The sequence below is a fragment of the Trachymyrmex cornetzi genome, unplaced genomic scaffold (genome assembly GCF_001594075.2).
Source record: "Trachymyrmex cornetzi isolate Tcor2-1 unplaced genomic scaffold, Tcor1.1 scaffold1194, whole genome shotgun sequence".
Classification (NCBI taxonomy): Eukaryota; Metazoa; Arthropoda; class Insecta; order Hymenoptera; family Formicidae; genus Trachymyrmex; species Trachymyrmex cornetzi.
The window spans coordinates 237,975-258,904 of NW_017295756.1; the positions used below are offsets into that span (position 1 = coordinate 237,975).

At 31.3% G+C, this 20,930-nt stretch overlaps 1 protein-coding gene across 1 annotated transcript in view; it reads right to left on the minus strand.

The window, feature by feature from the left end:
- Positions 1 to 20,930, minus strand: part of LOC108766887 (atrial natriuretic peptide-converting enzyme) — an 89,894-nt gene that overhangs the window by 22,452 nt on the left and 46,512 nt on the right. The window contains exon 4 of the mRNA XM_018516440.1: positions 1,235 to 1,295. Within this exon, the coding sequence (XP_018371942.1) occupies positions 1,235 to 1,287 (53 nt within the window). The 5' untranslated portion in view covers positions 1,288 to 1,295. The remainder of the gene's footprint in view (positions 1 to 1,234; positions 1,296 to 20,930) is intronic.

Sequence of the window (20,930 nt, forward strand, 5' to 3'; positions counted from 1 at the left end):
AAAAAATGTCTTCTATCAGATGATATAGCAGTTTTTATAATATTATTTGCAATTTTGCAATTATTAATTTTTTCGTAAGATAGGCAAAAATAAGAGATCTGACAAAATGGGCCTCAAAACTGACACATAGTGACAGTAATGTATACTCCTATTTTTTTTCTTTCACAGAAATCATCTATACAAAATATTTATAAGTGAATGTATATATACATGAGAATTTCTAGAATCCTTTCACTTCAATGTAAAAGGTCTTTTGTTGATTTATATGCATATTTCATGATGTTGGACAAAACACAAACATGTAATGCGATAGTTTTTGGAGGGTTTTCCCATAAATACAGGAATGCCTTCAGTTCTGATAGAGTTATTTGACACAATAACGCAACACTATATAAAGATTAAGTTAGCTTATGGTCAGTTACAGATAGGTTTGCCGGTTTTACTGCATTCTGATTTCAAAAATAAATTTAAAAATAAAATAATAAAATATTTTAAGTTTTAATATCGATTTTACAATTAATATTATTAATTAAATAATGTAATTTTTTTATTTTCTAATATTTTATTTTATATAAAAATAACAAAAAGTAACGAATTTTTTTCTAAGTAATGAAGTTTCCAGCCGTGCACAAATATACATGTATATATTATATATAAAACACATACAATCACGTAAGCTGTATATGGATATTTTAATTGCTCTTCCTAGGCTGGATCGATTCAGCGGAAATGTTATAACCGCGACACATTTTCCTGGTGATATAATATAATGCGGCATTTCGTTACCGCACAATGACCATTGCGAAGTCTGTATATTCAGTGAAAGTATATCTCATACATCATCCACACGCTCGTAACAACTCGCGATTCTCGCGCACCAAGCTCGGACAATCGTATTATTACAATTAATGCATAGCAAGTTGTTATTTAATTAGGAGAAGGAAAGAGAGAGGAGACGAACCGCTAACTCGCCGTCTGATTAAATATCCCGCTGCGTTTACACTAAATTAATTACTGACGTACCTCGGAAAAGTTATACTTTCCACGAAATTCATGTTTCTCATTATCGTGGCACAAGCCGCCGAACTCAAAATGGCGAGAAAGAGATGGCAAAACGAATTAAACCATGCTTTTCACTTTCTTGTATAAACGAAATACGAATAGAGCTATTTCAGTTTTTAAAAGCATAGATATAATTAATGTGTAATATGTAATTATATCAAAACTTTCTTACCTCGGCCGGCGTGTTGGGCTCGCATCATCGTCGCACGATTCCGTAGCGGACATGTTATTTTCTGTAACACGCAAAGCAAAAATGCGCTTTTTGAAAGGACAGCAATGCAATAAATTATCAACAATTATACAAAATAACATTCGAAAGATTAAAAGAAAATTGTATCTACAATAATATTACAATACGCTCATACTGTTGAAATAATTTAATAAAATGTTATAATATTAATATGTCATATTATATCATAAATATAATTTAATTGCGAATAGAAAATTTTGTTCTCAAAATTCGAATGATTAAACTTTATAGAACCAAATATTTCAAATATTGTAACTATAATTCCAGTGGCTTAATTTTTATGACCTGACATTTTAATATTATTGAAGTTAGCCACATTCCTTTCGGTCGCATAAAACAATTTTTATAATTTATTTGTTAAATACTCTTTCATCGAAAATGAACTATTTAAAAATAATGCGGTTTATAATATATTGTACTTGCTCTCTCTGTTATAAATATATCGCAGATTGATAAGAAAATTTTCAATTATCAACTGCAGTATACTTAACTATTATTAAATACAACTTATTACTATTGTCCCTTCTTTCCATCTATACACTGAAAAAAATGCATGTAATTTTACATGGAAATTACATGTTTATGACTGAAAAATTATTTAAATTACATAAATATGATTGGAAATTTACTGGAAATTATAAATTTCTAATCATATTTAGATAATTTTCCGGTCATAGACATGTAATTTCTATGTAAAGTTACACGCATTTTTTTCAGTGTATTGATTTTTGCGGCTTGTAGCATAAAAATATATATTACATTATTATATTTTACAGTAATAATAATATACTATCAAATACAAATGTAATGTTGTATTTAATGACATACCCACATATTGCTATACATATATCTTGAATTTTAATAATTGTACAATTCTCATATATAGAATATCTATATTGAAAAAATTGTTCACGTATTCAAACAAATATTATTTAACAAATAATAATATTTTTAATAATAGTATATTTTAGGAAATTTTCTTAAAAATGTTGTTTTACATGCTTTTGAGTAAATCCACTACGATTTATTATTTTCTTAATCTCATTAGATTAAATTTTTTCTCAATAATAATCTAAAAATTAATCCTTGATAATATAATTTGTAAGAAGCAGAATTTTATATAATAAAAATTAATATTCTATTTCAAATAAATCTGTCATTTTATAGTTTTATTCTTTACAATCTTTGGAGTAAAATCTAATTCTAAAAGTGAAATCTTATTCTTAACAATGAACAATTAAGCTACTCTTTCAATACTGATTTAATTGGCACTCTTTTTCACTCTTTAGAGTTAGATGCCACGCTAAAGATTTTAGAGAGTAAATTTCAATTTGAATAGCAGATATAAAAGAATTTAGTTAAATAGAAATGTAGCAAGATATCAAATATTTATGCGCTGTTTGATTTGAGGTGTCGATATAGTGCACAATATAATTTACGGTCATTGCTTAGTATGACAAACGGGTCCAATCGCATGCACCGACATATCGGTTACGCGATATGCGGTTTCAAATCGATATAAATGCGACATCGTGCGCACGTGGTTCGATCGACTAGATTGGCCCTTTAACCAAATGGTCGGTCTGTAAACGATGACAGAGCTCTGGCTTTACCTCTCTATGTGCCAAGTAAAAGCACTATTCAATTTCCTTTCATGTCTGTATATCTCAATGTATGTACATAAGTCCTTCATACTTGGTTCAGAGACTCGGCTCTATCCGGTCCTCAATCTGCAACCGGGATCGATGGATCACTCTTGTTACACATTTCCGTTTCAAATTTAACCGCCCATCATCACGCAGTTCTCATCTCGTTGCTCGAAAAGTAAATAAATAGGAATCCGTTTTTGCAATAAAGAGATACGCGATGCGGTCGACCACAAATAGATCGCTTTTATTTTATAAATTAAAAAAAATCTCTGCTGTCGTTGTTTATGAAATTGTTCTATAATTATTACTAGCTTACTGATATAAGAAAAGTAATATTTTACAGATGGCTAAGTTAATATTTCATTATATATAGTATATTGTTACATGAGCTCAGATAAAAATATATTTTTTTATATTATAAGAAAAAGAATTCAGAAAAGTACACGATTTTGTAAAAGCCTTACTGATTATTTACAAATGCATAATATTTATAAATTGTAAACAATAAGGAGCATCCAGCCACAACGCTTGATGTGTTTAGCTTAAAGTATATATTTCAAAATAAAATTAGGTAAACGTTTCGGTCTAACATGTGACCATAATATTTATATATGTCTATGCTGCAAAAATTTTTATAACTCACTAATTGAGAGCAAAAGTTATTTAATATTTAGATTGAAAAATAGCAAAATTAAATTATTTAGTTAACAAGATAGTTAAATTCTTAATTTCAAATAATAGCATCGAATCTATTATCTACAAATTTTCAAAATAAAATCAACAAAAATTACGTAAATGCAAAAGAAAGTACGCAGATTATATGCTTTAAAATAATTATATACAATTTTTATCCATATTTTTAACTAATATAAAATTGAAATATAATATCTAAGTACAACAATTATAAAAATTTGTCATATATCTATTTAAATATGTTTGCATTCCAAAATTTATTGTACAAAAATATCGAGATAATTTTCACGATATTAAGTATCCTGAATTTTCAAGACTGAATCTTTAGGATTGCCGTATTTCGTGGCGCCAAAAGAAAAAGAAAAAAAAGACTAATCATAAGAGACCGTTTTACCCATGTACCTTTCGCTTTTTATGAAGCTAACTTTGGCTGGAAAGTAATTTCCATCGGCGTACGACTATGTAAACGAGGAAAAAAAGAATCGTCGGAATTCCTGAAGGCACCTCAGCCACTTTTCATTATACGGCTACTTTGGCAACCGCTTGTGGAGTCAAGGATATTGCGCGTGAAAATGCGCGTTGCTTCGAAAATCAGTTTCATCGTATTCATCTCTTCGACTCGCTCCCGTTTATTCTTTCTGTAGGTTTTCTCTATTCGTTGAACTTTTGAGCTTCCAGATGCTTCAGAATTTTGATCAGATGACTAAGATTTAGTTACATTTCAATAAATTTTCTTGCACTATTTGAAGATTTAACATTTCAAAAAGCTCTAAAAATTTTCAATGGTCGCATAGTATTATTATTCTTTGTGAAGTTTGGAATATCAACTTTTATTGATTGACACTGATAGATACATTGAGAACAATTTCTAGTTGAAAATGAATGAACCAGTAGATTCTGATCATATCAATCAGAATTCTAGTCAAGATAATCAGATGTCCAATTATGATGGCCGGAATTCTGATTAATATGATCAGAATTTACTGGTTCGCTCATTTTCAGTCAGAAATTCTCCCCACTATACGTATCACGACTTTTATGCTACAAATGGTTGAGTATGAATAGTCTTTTACAAATTAAACCCCAATCAAGTGCAAATTAATAATAAGATCCTATTTATCGCTATCAATTGTTGGCACATTTATCGCATTTGATGAGGACATTATTTTAACAAGATTTTAATTTAGTTGCTGCGAGAGAGATACCGAATACTGAAATTTGAATATCGTGTGTGTGGAATCATTTTCTCATAATTTTTTTTCTTAAAAAAGAAGGTGATGAAATATATATCTTGAAAAATTATGTTCTTGAAAAAAAAAATGATGAGAAAATGGTTCCACTGTCATTACTCGAAAAAACAGAGTTGATATACTCCACCTTCTTTCCTAGTAACCTTACAAATTAGTTTGTAAAGACTTATATAAAATATAATTAAATTTCGACTATTACAATGTATTTCAATTTTCCATCAAAATTCTATAATTTGCAATTAATATGGCACGTGCAATATTGAATATCAAATGAAAACATAAATTCTATATCTATTTAATATCAAATAACCGATAACACCGTTCTGTGCTTTCGAAAGTGAAACGATATGCTATCGTTCTTGCAAATTTAATTGTACGCTATCAACGAGGAGACGAATGTCCATGTTTAATGTTTAATTGTATTTACATTTCGATGAAATTACCATCGTGTCCGGTTACAACACAAATAATTGAATGATCTGCGAGTAAAAATATAGTATCACAGGCACACATATGTGGAATGTATGTAGCACATACATTCATGCGCCTTATCATTTCCGTCAAAGGGAATCCTTCGACAATAGCGAATTGCCAAATAATTCGTTTAATCAACACTGGTAGCAGCCAATTAATACGTAGTATTCACAGTAAATCTCACTTAAAGGGACAGTTGGTCTAATTAGAAATCCTCTCTCTAACGTATCTCCATTTAATTCACATCCCTCTTACATGCCTTCCTCGTCTTGTGCGCGTGACCTACTATAGAGGTAATTCCTTTATCGATTTGTAAAATGTATCCGATAGCGACATATCTGTCGATTTACATGTATTTTCCATATTTTTAATATACTGATAAGATAATGGCATGAACAATTTATGTATACAGGGTGTTAGAAAAATTATTCAGCATTTATATGGTAGAGAGAGAGAGAGAGAGAGAGAGAGAGAGAGAGAGAGAGAGAGAGAGAGAGAGTATATCCACACTATACAGTTAAAAAAGCCTAAGTGAACATAGATCGCAGAATCAACCGTTTCTGAGATAATATAAACAATTTTGTATGCTTGTATCATAATTGACTTTCGCATACGACGGGAAAAAAAGAGAAATTGAGATAAGTAGCATCTAATGATAGCTTATTTGAAAGAATTACAGGTCCAATGAGGTGATCTTCCATAATTCCCATCCAATTATAATCGCCAGTTGATGACAACTTATTTATTCCCGGTGAAATTTTACACTATAAAGTGTGTATGGAAATTGAATAAGAACATTTAGAATGCAGTTTGCAAACGCTAAGTTAAATCTTCACGTCGCATGTGTCTATGTGATACATAGATGTCGATAAGTAATAATTTTTTAAGTAAGGTTTTTTTAATACCCTGTATATGCATATATTGAATTCAGTAACTAATTTATTCTCAGAATTTATATTCTTACAGAAGTCATTTTATATTAAGATGATGCACAAGAAGATGCACAATTATATAAAAATTTAAATTACTCGATAATACATAATTTACTGCGTCTTCCGTTATTATTATTAATTATTATTATAGAATATATTAAAATTAAATTACCTTACACATCAATGTTTATTACTATATTAAAAGGGAAGGGGATGGGATGATAAATGCCATCATGAGTAGCATAAATGCAAAGTATGTATATGTATCATCTTCTGCATATATCTGCATAATTATTTGAATGCCACTGAAACGCCCACAATTTTGCATTATAAAGATAAGGGCTAAAATGCTCATTGTGATTTAATTGGGTATTCAGATTAGAGATAAATATGCAAATTGTCGCCAGATCATCATTACTTTTTTTCCGCAAATTCATCCGTACATTTGAGAAAGATCTTTCATGAAAGAAGAATTTAGTTGATTAACATTCGATCTCTTCCTCGAGTATATCGTTTTTTAACGTTAAAGTTAAATGCCTTTATTAAATTGTGGTTAAGTTAAATTAATTAATTTGTCGAAATAAAATCTACTTAGTAATAATTGAAGATTAAGGTTTTGTCTCTGTTAAGCTAATGCAGCCCTAAAACTCAATTTGCGAAAAGCCTCTTACATTCAATTACTTATAATTCAAAAGATACGAGAATATCTCGCAAGTTTGATCTACATTAATGAAAGAAAACGCAAATAAAGGAACAGGAGACAGTTTCAAATATTTTGTATAAAAATTCTGAGTGATATTGTATAAATGTAAAAAGATAATACTGAATCAGAGAAAAACGTGTCTAGAAACAGAACAATCATACTGCACAATGGAGGCCACCTTAGTACCGTTTCTTCGCATCTCGTAGATTGAATCAATTTATATCGTTGACAATATTGTGCAAAGCTTCTCTCCGACTTTCGCAAACTCAATTAATTCACTGGTATAATAGAACAACACGTTCATCTGCAATCTTCTCGGAAGACACTTTTGAAAAATTGCATAATTTATCGTTGTCTAAATTTGTAAAAAAATTGAATTTAAAAAAGTATTATAATTGTATTAAAATTTTTGTAATATTCTATAAAGTTTATATTATACTTCTAAAAAAAATAAAAATATTTTTAAAGGGAGGAAAAAAAGAGAATAAAGAAAAGACAGAAAAAGCGCGCGTATGTGTGTGTTTAATTTTTCAATATTATATGACATATAATATAAAATTAAAATATACGGACAATATTCAAACTTACTTCTATATTAGTTTATTAAAAATAAACAAGAGAACATAGAGAATAAGTTCGTATGTTTATATAAGTTTCTCTGTCGTCTCTTAATATATTAATAATATATTAATATATAATATATTAATAATCCTAAATAAAACATTTTAAAAAATAGGATAAAAATTTTAATTCTCAAGTTATAAAAATGACATAGACATGCATATCTGCTTGATAAACGTCAAAAGAGAGAGAATTCTCAAGAAAACTTAGAGATTTTATTGTCTGATAATTGGGGTATCTCGAGATATTCTGAGACTAGGGTAGAGAGCCCTTGAGTTTTCTCCGAGTCTCTCTACGTAGGGTTTCTCTTTTTCTTCGTCACGAACAAGTTATCGTTAAAATGTAACACCTCAAAAATGGCGTGTTTTATTTTTGAAACTCGTATTTAATCATATTTAATCAACTGTGAATACGCCAATCAAAACTTTCAAGTAGATCTTTTGAGAAGAATTAATCATTAAATAAAGTTACTTAAACTTTTTTAAATGTGGGATAGCTATTTTAAACCGGAGAAAAAAGTGGATATAAAGCGTTATTTCCTTGTAAAGTTTAGTCAATTTTTATGAAAAGCATTGTTGCATTTTCTCAGCTCAAACAAAAGAGAGAGTGCGAGAGAGAGAGAGAGAGAGAGAGAGAGAGAGAGAGAGAGAGAGCATACTTTTCAAGCTATGACGCCATTAAAAATAAAATCTCATCAAAATTAAATTAATGAAAAACCTCTTTTGTTACTTTTAAAACTTGTTAATTATTTTTTTAATAAATTTCATTTTAGTACATTCTTTATTTATGGCTGAATATTCGAAACATTGAGAAATAATATTTGTATTACATTAAAGGAGAATTGTTAATTTTCTTCACAAGAGAATAACGTTACGCGTTTATTTTCCGAATTCTGGAGTAACATATATATTTTAGGTTTTCCTTGTGTAGTCGAATATGCAGATCAGCGTCCCATTTTCAATAGATAGAGATACTCTTGATGAAGCGCTTGTAAACTTCGTGTAAACGCTTACAAACGGATCAAGCAGCCTGCAATGGAAACAAATAGCTTGCGATACGCTCCAATCGGTACACTATGAATACGCTCAAAATGACGCGTATACAAGAGAAAGACAAATATATTCCTAATTCTGACGATCTCCTGTCAACGTAACTGTTCACCGTTTTTATCATAGTCATATTTATATATAATCACCGTTTTTTAAATAAATTCCATTCGTGTTTCAGATACGTTTAATCGGCTCAAATATGAAATAGGTTTCCAAAACTCAAAATACCACGGTGATTTCTCGGTTTTATTGCGAATTTATCCAGGAGGAGTCATCGAGGCGACCGGTAAAGCTCTACCAGATCCACTGGCCGAACGAACTAGCATCAGTGGCGGAAATTTCGAACGTCCGATAGCTATCTACATATCCGTTTATACGCTTGTCCATTCCTCGTGAAAACACGCCGTTATCGATCTCGTAGATATATCGCTGCTGTATTTAGCCGCATTCAAAATTCATTCAGCCGTTGGGATTCAGTCTATGCCTGTATGGCCGATACGACGCGCGTAAGCGCGCGTACATATGTGTAAAATCCGACATATCGAGCGATCGCCTTCATGCCTGTAAAATCTCTCGCTTTTACCATCAGCCATTCTTCCTTTTCTCGCAGATTCACTTTTCTGTCCTCTCCAGCTCTCTTTCTCTCCTTTCCTCGCGTACAATCTCTCTATACATATGTAAGAATCTTTTTTCCTGGCATTGTGTATGTAACGGGACAACGCCGAACGAGAAAATCCTCAAATCCTTCAGCCTTCGCTCATATTCGGGGATAATGGCACATAATAGATATCACGTATAATGTCGAAACGATCGAGTCCAAGTTATTGAACGAATGAGTCAAGCAGCGAAGGAGAATTAAGCGTCTTACAATCTGAACTTCACAAACGTAACAGCGTCGTATTTCGCGAAGGAATTAGAGCGAAGCTTATTGAGAAAATATAAAAAGAGCACTCACTTGTATTGCTATAAATTCAATTACGATGATTGCACTGGCGTATTAAATAAATCTGTAATCATTATAATAACGTAGAGAGATAAATAGAGGAAAAATTATAATAATTGAGAATATTATTAGCGCAAACATATCGAGCCATCGCGTAGTGTATAGAGATATTGGTTTCACGCCAGATATTCATCGTAAACATGCCAACTGAAAATTTTAATTCGTTAACAAATAAAAAAATATGTGTATTTTATCTAGAGACAGAATAAACTGCGCGGACGTGTTACGAAAATCAAAAGAAAAAAGGGATGATACGCGCGATCATAAATCAATCTGTTATTTTAGTATTTATAGCGCGTGCATTTATACATGACTGTCGGTCATGCGCGACGATACGTAGATCAGACACGTCGCATGTGACAACCCGTTTCGCTTAAATCATGCTCGACGGAAACTTGACGTCGGATGTTCATAGATTATCCAGCAAAAAAAAGGAGGAGCAGCGAGAAAGAAAGAAAAAGGAAGGAAATGAAAGTCCAGTCACGGAAATCACAATATACATAAAGCAACCGAGAATCAAATAGCTCTTTATTAAATCAAGTAAGGTCGTATCAAGCACTCAACATTTAATTCCTCCTCTCGGTCAGAATCTCTCTTGATAACATTTTCCTACCCCAGAGAGACGAGAGCCACGTCGTTTTTCGATTATGTGTTCTTTTCAGCGAAAGAAATACCCATTGCAAGAAGCTGTACGTTGGCATCTTACCCTAAGCGACGTGAACCTCGAAACAGCTTCAGCGAAGACAAATGATTCTTTGAAAGTAACTGCTTCATGGCTTTACTTTTGCAGCAAAAGTGGTGTCTTTTATGTGTGGCACGTTATTGACAAGTAAATGCTAAGAATATTTTAATAACGTGATAACTTATAATTTTTACATCGATTCCTCGTATACTTAATAATTATTAGAAGCAATTTATTATAAGATTAAGCAATAACATCATTTACTGCCACTTTATAGTAACTTATCATTCACAGTTATCCGAATATCACGAAGTATTATCACGAAAATATAATAATTAAATCAAATTTTCATTTGAGAGAGATGTTAAGCCGATTATTATTTCTTAATGTGGAAGAAATAATAAAGAAAAACTGAATTAAAATAATGTAATATTCGTTATTAATGTGTATGTGGGTACATAATATAATAGTACAGATATTTTATGGAAAGATAAATCAATCCGGAGTATTTTACGATTCGCACGAATTACTGCTTCTAAAAAAATGTTATGTGTTAATACATTAAAAAAGACATTTATAGTGTCAACAGCAAATAAATTTTAGTAAAAACATGTACATATGTATTATGAAAAAGTATATTTATGAGGTATGTGAATTATTAAAAAAAAAAAGAAAAATAAAAAGTTTGTTATATTCCTTATTCTATGAAAAGAAGTTTTTCCTTAAAGTGATAATATCCAACCTCCGTATCATTGCATCTTGTCAAACGGTCTTTCGTCCTTCGCGATCGATACTTTTTTCACGACGTGAGAAAAAAAAATCAATGAATTCCAATGTGTCATCCTTTCGACAAAAACTCTGGTACGTTACAAGCGTAATTGCGTTTCCCTTGGAACGATATATAATATACGTACAAAGGAGATCACCTTGTTGAACGAGACTAAACATCTCACTCACATAGCTTTTTCAAAAAAATAGATTATAAATAAAAAAAACAATACACACACACACACACAAACAAGTATATTGTTTCTCAATAATAAGTTTTTTTATAGCTAAACTAGATACACTTTTGAAATTTAAAGTGAAATAGGTGTATGTTGATATTTGGTTAAAATGCGAAAAAAGTTCTAGTGCAGTCTAATACAGGAATAAAAAAGAGATGCAATGATTCTTCTCGACTACATTTCGTTTCTACTAAATCTCGTAAAGTGTATCTGTGTAAGTGTATAGTACAATTCACGTATATGTCCTGCGAATTATTTTATATTGTCATATTACAGAATAATAATAATACGTTATATAATGTTTATTCCGATAAAATTATATTAATAGTTGTACTTGATAAAGTTAAAATATTGTATAAATATTGATAATTTCAAAAGTTCTAATATATTAAATTGCTGTGTAATACGAGTATCATAATAGATGAAAAGTAAAGCGCGAGTAATAGTAAAAAATAGCAATAAAATGACATAAATCGAAATACAATAATCATAGTAGTTTGTAGAAGTTCTACTTTGGGCCAAAGTTTTATGGCTTGGCTTTTGTCACATGAACGACCGTTCAATCTTCGATCTTCCAATCTCGCCCATCTTTATCCAAGGCGATCGACACTTTTTCTTAAACCGTCATAAGAAAAACACGTGAGAAAGATAGCGAAAATCCATCGTGTTACCCTACAAAATTACATCGTGTCGTTGCATAGTTACACACAGGATTACACCACATTATTGCAATATTTGAAATAAATATTAAACTCATTAACACTATTAAATATTATAAAATAATTAAATACAAATAATTAATAAGTAATAATAAGGTTCCGTATGTATAAAACAATATGACAATTAAAAAGGGCATAGAACCAATATTTAAACAAAACGTATTTAATTAAATCAAATTAAAATCTCTAGATACAAACGTTTCGACTCCGATCGGGTCATTTTCAATGTTACAAATTTTGTCATGAATCTTAAATTACAGTTATAATCTCTTAAATGGAAATAAATACGATTAAATAAAACATTACATAAAATCGCACGCGTAATCTTGTCGTTGACATAAAAAGCGCAAGTCGTCCATTAGAAATTAATTTAAGTTGCGAATAAATTCATATCTAAGAAAGAATAATTATACAATTGAAACCTCAGGTTATATATAAAGAATATTGTCTATAATAAAATAACATAAAGTCATGTACCTTGTCGGTGAAGTATAATTACACAATAATATGTCAGTGAAATGTAAAAATAATTAAAATTACATCATAGTTTATCAAGCTAACTTTTCTTTTTTTACAAAAAAATATTTTTCATTCTGTTATAAGTATCCAGTAATTCAATTTCTGAATAATTACCAAGCAATAATTAGCAAGCTTATTTATCAAGTGTTAATTGATGTCAAAATGACATTACTTAATGTTATTTGGATGTCAAAATGACTACAAATAACATCACTTTGCTATCTGGGTAATATTCTGCTTCTAACTAAATAAGTACGGAAGTTAATAAATGTATAAAGTATTTAATATATATATTACTTAATCATAACTCATGTCATTCTTGCGCAATTTTCAATTTTATATTTAAAAAAGTTACAATATTTATAAAACTTCAATTGCAAATGTCATGCGGTACTTTTTCTATATTCCACTTTACGAGATAAAGGTATCTCGTTTCTTGGGAAGAATATTCAATTAGCGCTTTTGCATTTAATGAAGACGAACACTCAAGCAACGTCGAGAACCGCAAACGTTATCTAGTTACTTGCAAAATCGAATCTACCTGCAGCTGATACACGCGTAAGAAATTTCCTTTCATCCAAAGATGTTTGCGACCAAAGCTGTATACATCTCAAATGATGCAATTTACCAGTAATTTATGAAGGTTTATCATAAATTCTTATTTATTTATTATCAAACTACAAGATGCATTTCTGTGAATTGTAATTTTCTGTAATAACAATTTACTACATGTTGAGTTTATAATTGAAAGTAAAGTCTCCTATTTCATATAATTGTGTCAGAAGAGCTTCCCGAAAAAAATGAAAGATGAGTGCAAGACGTAGATAATATCTATTTCATGCTCCTTATATTTTCATTTCGCGCAATATATTACCACGAAAATATGGTAAATTACGTTTTCATTTGAGAGTCACGGTGTAAGCAGATTATTTTTGCTTAATATAGAAGTAATAATGAAAGAAAATTCGGTCGAGAGAAAAAATGAAGTAAGCATTATCAATAATGAATGAAAAAAATATTATAAAGCAAACTAAAAATTATGTAATATAAAATATTTTATGGAATAAGAGAAGAGAGTGGCGACAATCGTAATGGCAAGAACAGCATAAAATCATCTTCAATTTATCTTTTTAAACCAATCTTTAAAAATTATAGAAAGCGCAACAAAACATTTTTCCTAAAAAATTTTCATATTTGTTTAACATATTTTAATTATAATAAAATAGTAAAAATAAAATACTAAATAATATATATATAAAATCCGGACGTGCATTCGATATTTTTCGAAGTATTTTTATTTAAACACGTATAATACTTGAGTCAATTAATGAACCATTATTCAGCTAAAGCTTCAATAACTCATGTTTTTGAGAGAGGGAGAGAGAGAGAGAGAGAAAGCGAGAAAATAAACCTTTTCTCATATTCATATCTTTGATCATTTAAGCGACGCCAATTTTAAAACCATAACAACACTGAACAAGTAAAAATGTGTGTATAAATATTATGCGGTATAAATCAATAAATGAATGCATCAAATTTTATGAAATATATAAAATTATACAGAAAGTTGGGACTTTAAGATTTAGACGTTAATGAAGAATTTTATCCCAATATATTCCGGTCCTACTAAGTTTTGATAACTTTTTTTAATATATATAATATTTAAAAAAGGAATTGGAATGTAATAAACATTTCTGTTGTATGTTTTATGCAAGAAAATAGAACCTTATTTTTAATCGTATTCAAAATATCTTTATACATCCTTTATCATTAATTGAAATTGTAACGCTATGTTTTATTATAGTCTTTAAAATTATAAATGTAGTAATTATACTATTTCATTTCTTATTTGTTGTCATTCTCTTATAGTCATATATTACCTTAATGTTATACATATTGACATTTAGATACAATTTATACCAGAAAAACGGAAAAATAATAGTAATAACGACCACAAAACTGTAATGTAATTATTGTTAAAAAAAACAAAGAATATATATATTATTACATTTAATAATTAAGCAATATATCCATTATTATAAAATTTGAAAAAATTTTAATGGAATTATTTTATTTGGAATGGGCATATGATTTATGTATTTTCTGTCTAATATATTTGAAAAAAATTAATGTATGAAACATGTAAAATTATATATTTTTAGTTAAAAAAAATTAAACAAACTAGTGAAAAATTATAATAAGAAATTTTGAAGACAATTGTTTTACAGATTTATAATATATATAATAATTCCAATTACATATTATATTTTTCTTTATTTTTTTTTAATTTGTAATATATGTATATGTGTGTGTATAATAAAAACTTAAATGTAATTATTTTTAAATATGCAAATAAACAATACTTGTATACCAAATAATCATTATTAAATTAGAAAAAATTGTGTATGTATTATATCATATACAAAATCTTTTTTAAGTAGTTGCTAACTGATATAATATATCTATCTCTCAGTACAGTTTATCGAAAATTCGATAATTATATCTTATTTTATTAAAAACCAATACAAATTTTAATCGAGAATAAAATAATTTAATTATTTGTTTCTATGTAATATTAATTTATTTCTTTCAAAACTCACCTTACACCGTGGACGATTATAATCCTCGATCTCTTCTTGATTTTTTCAGGACAACCTGCATCCGTCGCGTCCTACGAAATCTATGACCCTGGCATTGTCAACGCGAGAAATTCTCTGCCTCGTGTAGTGTAAATTTATCATTTTGTATATTTTCATTACGGGCACGACATTGGGGTTTTAATTTCATCTCCGTTATGTAGGATAGAGAATTAATAAAATAAATCGTCGAGACGGAAAGTCACGTATTCAATATGCGAAATGGAAGATTACGTTGTTGTCGGTTCATTTCCTTCTCGATATTAGAAATTTCTGTTTCGCTGAGCCTCGTGGCATTCACCCGGTTCTGCTCTCGCTTATCCTCGTGGATAGTGTGCTTTGCTTGATAGGGAATTCATTCGCTTCACGTCACGACGATGACACCAGCAAATATTGTACAAACGCAAGTCGTTCGCTCCGTCTTCTCGTTACATGGCATCTCTGATAATCGTTATGATATTACAGATTAACAGTTATGAACATTTCATCGGTTATTTATCTTCGAGATCTTCGACAGTTCGACAGTCTTCTCTATCCTCGAGTTATAACAGGTACGAATACTCCCAGCTGGATGTACTTACAAATTACTCCGTCACCAAGACGCGTCAGAGGAATCTTCGCCCGGGAGAAACTCGCTCGTTGTTGGCACGCGGTGCTAGATGTGAAGAACGGGGATAACTTCTAGAGCACACGTGGAGCGAACGTGCGTACTACGTGCGTGGGTGGTAGAGTACTACTGAATTTCACGTTCGCGAAAAGCCAATCCCGACCCACCCCCACCGCATCGCATCCTAGGCACCCTTCCAGGTCCTCTAGCACCCTCTTCGCCTCCCTGTTTTACCACCCAGGACTCGCGCACGGGCACGATTTCCTCTCTCTCCCTTCTCCCTCCCCCCCCCCCCCCCCCACCTTTCTCTCTCTCTCTCTTCCTTCTTTTCCTCTCTCGGTCGAAAGCGAGTTTGCGCTTCTATTCGCTTCATCGCGACTACTACACGCCCTGCCGTTTCGCTTCTCTCCGCCAACAATAACGTTCGCGACAATTTCTTTCACTCATTGGGTTTACCTCGCTCGCAGACGGTTTCGCTCGACTGTCCTTTTAGAAAGAGGTAAAATGCCTGCCGGAGTAACGGCGGCTTGTCGTACACAGGGTGTCTCAGATCCACTGTGCCACTTTCCATTTATCTTTTGAAGTCAATTCTAAATTTTAGATTTCTCTTTATAACAAGAACATCGTGAGACTAAGAGTCTCGCAAACAATCCTTTCAAGAATTAATTTCACTAAAATCCTACAGAAATATGATAGAATAAAATAAAATTAACAAACTGACGAAAAAATTAATAAATAAAAAAGAAAAAATACTGTACATTTGCGTATCTACTTCACAAAATTTAGGAAATGTAGGATAATAGCAATTCTCTTAGCAATTCTCTTTAACAATTTCTTTCATGTGAGATCGAAAATGTTTTGTAGGATATAGACATATACTGGAACATAAAGATCGTAAGATGCACTCTCTGCAAAAACGTTTTTTACGAGGAAAAGTGTTTACTCTTGAAACGTTCTATATTTTTGTAAAACATACAAACGAACGTTTCGATTTCTTTTATTGGCGTGATGTGAAGTATATTAAAAAGAATTTTTTAAAATTCCTTTCTAACTTTCAGTGTTTGTAAACTGATTGCATCAGCATATTTTTCCGAATTCTTTTCATAGGCTGCTTTAATATTTGCGTTCGATTCCTCTGTTCAATCGTACTTCTAATAGAAAATGAGAATGATTGCTTCATAGTCAACGTCGTCATATTGAGAGGGATGAAAGAACGTTTGAAGAATAAATTCTCCTTTGTAATCTCTCTCCTAAGCTTTTCCTTCATAGATATTATAATATCATAATTATTTAGCGTTTTCTCTCGACAATTGCATTGTTTCTATGTTTCTATCATTTTGATGTTACGTTTCTCTCGTACAAATGCAGCAAGATGTTCTGCTTTTCAATCTCCATAATGAGTCACCCTCGGGACAAAAGAGAGAAGAATAAGTTCAGAAATCTCAAGGGCACAACAATTGAATAAATGACTTAATTAAAAGGGTCGGCTGCAAGTTAAATTTAAATTAGGCGTAATAAACGGAATGTCGTCATGTTATAAAAAGCATGAAAGCCAGTATAATTATTTATAAATGCTGGGATAAAAAAAAGACATTATTTTTTATGTGCAACATTGAAATATTATACTCATAGAAATTATATTAAGCAAGCGGAGCGTCATTTCTGTTACTAAAAGTGTTACATCCTCTGATACATCCTCTGATGAACATAATTGAGTAACGTTCATGTATTCTGAATGAGACTTAACAACGCACTGAAGATAATCCTTCATGCTCTCGATTTAAACAGCCGAGATGATATCAGCTATAGTAGATAATATTGTAAAATTATGAATAAGTTTATCAAGATATCATGATATTTCTTTCCGAAAATTTCGAGAGTCTCGAGCCCTCTATTTATAATGTTCTTGTTATGCTCGAAATTCTTCAATTGTCGTTAAGATGTATATGCGTGCGTGCGTGCGTGCGTGTGTGTGTGTGTGAACACTCGTTTTACTGATTTCTTATTGAAGGTCTCTGACGAAATTGGTCACTTACAAATAGCCGACGATAAGGATTTATCATCGGCAGGACTGAGAGTTTTTCACTCTCCATGGCAACATCGAGAGTCAATCTCCGATAGTTATGAAACGTAATTTACGAACGCATAGCAACTTAAGAAGTAACAACACTATTTAACGAACAATTACATAATCATAAATATAATCTTCTATCTTTTTCATATCGTCGCTTGACTTGATAAAAGTCGAATTCTCTTTCTAATGGCTCTCTCAAATGTCACACGTTTCCTCGTGCAATGCTATTATAGATTTACTTTAACAGGCTACATACGTTCTAATTGACACTCGTATTAATGAAGTCTTTAAATATGTCCAAATTATAGAATTTCGATCGCAAATTTCAGACATATCAACTGATAAATATCAGAAATGAACGTATCGATAGAATCTCGTTTATGCAGCTATCGGAATATAACGGAATTCTCGTATTTCGCGTGCACGATTTCCTAAATTATGTAAACATCCGAAATTTCCTAACAATCTCGAATATTAGCTGCCAACCAAAGTGAACAACCACGGCCTCCGTCGATTTGAAGCGAAAAATATTAATATTGCTGTAGCGTAGCGTAGAATATTGTAGAAACAAATCTAGGTCATTTCTGTACGACTAAAATTTCGCGTTCTATTAAGCTGTAGTCTATTATGTCCATATGGCTCTTGTAAATCACGAAGGCAACAGAACTTCTTGGAGTGTTTCTTTATTTTTCCGACCGACATTCGACTCGATCTTGGACACGCGGTGTATAAATGCGTTCTTTTCTCAACCAACTCTCCAGCTGTAGCGAACTGATATATGTCATTGACAAAGGTCGCCAGATACATATATTGGCAACAAAAGTTAAAAATTAAAAATGTTACAAGAAAAGTTACAGAGCTCTTGAGAACTTCCACTTGAATAGATGTAATATTAGTAAGAATGAACTTGAAATATTTCACGAAGTATATGAATTGTTTATACTCAATACATAGATATACTTTGTAAAAAATAAAATGTTAATTTTAACTTAAAAACGTATAGTGAATTTTCTGGGACATGTAAAAATGTTAAAATAAACATTTTTGTATTAATTTTAACATTTTTGCACGTTTCGGAAAGTCCATTATATGTCTTTGTATGTTGATTATAAAATATCGAAAATGATAATGTTAAATAACATATTTTTTTTTTTTAAAGATAGTAATACACTTTCAACTTTTAACACACGAAGAGGCAATCTATTACATCTTTGAAAATTGGTATGACGCTCGAGATTACTATCTCTATATGAAAAATTAATTTGCTCATAATTGGACATGGCTCGCGCCTAAGAGACAATCTCAGCATAGATGATTGATCGAGAGCAATAAATCTCGTTACAACTGAGGGTTTCTTGGCTAAGGGAGTTGTCAAAAAAAACGTCGGAATAAATAGATAAAGAGAGACGGTAGATAAAATGAAGAGCGAGAGATCGGCGCAGAAAGCAGCACAGAAAAGACCGAAGACGGACGGTTCGCTCTTGAGTAAGATTTACAAAGCTGAGAGGGAGAAATAAATGTTCGCCGCGCGACAAATAGACCTGAAGCAGGGATACTGTCGCTAGGAGCCTCGGCGCATTTTAAAAGGCACATTATACAGACAACCCAGATTATGTATTATAGCGTCGTTTTAATAACATCGGAGAAATTTCAACGCGGAATTTTGAGGATCTTGTTAAATCTTCTTTTATTAAATACCTTATATAAATACAAGCACGTACAGATGACATGTTTGAGATGTAGCATTTTTCCAACAGTATTATTAATAGACGAGCGTCTAATTGACAGTTGACCCGTGTATTATGTGAATCTTCATTTTTTTTTTTTTTTAAAGAAAAAAGATTCTACCCATCAATAATAACGAGTTCAGACATGTCAATTTGCTTCAAATATATAGTGATCAAATATTATTGGTAACCAATGAAACTTTTGAAAATTATGTAAATCTTGAATATTTCAAATATATTTTTTCTTTTATATAACATTTGATGTTTTAATCTACTCTTTGTATTTTATATAAAATTGCGAATATCAGTTCTGTTTTTAAGAATCTTATTTAAGATGATTATGTAAGTCTGTAATATTAAAAAATGAATTTTTTCTTATAAAAAAATTTTTTTTTCTTTACAAAACTCTATTTTACACGCATACATTTTTTTTATAACGCTATATTTTACACTATTTTATATAAAGACACAGATAATTTTATTTTTAAGAATCTTAAATGCTTTAAAATACTCAACTACTTCTGAGAAAAGATTTTCTACACATTCGAGCGCTTCAAGAGTTTCAAGATATTTAAAATTTTCTAAAATCGTTCACATCTTCTAGAACTTCCAGAATTTCCTATAATATCCGTAGTAATTCGAAGCTTTGTAAAATTGTATTGTTTAACTTTCAAAAGAAGGATTCAAGTGCCCATTACTATATATATTTACTGGCGCTTTTTATGACTTTTATCTGACATTATCTTTTTGATCTCACCAGTGCTTTTGCTTTTACAGCTTTGTTTCTACAGTTTTCCAGCTCATTCATCGGTGTTGCATGCGGCTATTGTCCAGAGTGGACTGCAAACGCTGGAAGTACTCGATACAGAAGGCAAAATGTCGACATTGTGATAACATCGTCAGCAAACCCCCGGAATATAGTTGATCGGGTAGGCATCCGCTTACAATTCGGCAGGGGCTAGACGACTTCCAACTTTTATTTGACTAGACTAGCCGGCGCCGTGGCTCCGATAGTCTGGCCGTTACCACTGAAGGGGGACAACGCAGACGAAGTGACGAAGCGGAGCAGGGATTGGGATTATCGGCGCACCGAGGCGACTGGATGCGAGAAGGAGAGTAACGACCAGAGTGCCAGAGGGAGAGAGTCGAGTCGTAGAGATATCGATTCATCCAAATCCACGGTGCCGGCACAAATGAGTGCATGGACCGGCGGCCTCGCATCCATCGCGGGATACCAGATTACATCGCGTTATGTTCTGCAACGAGAGGGGGG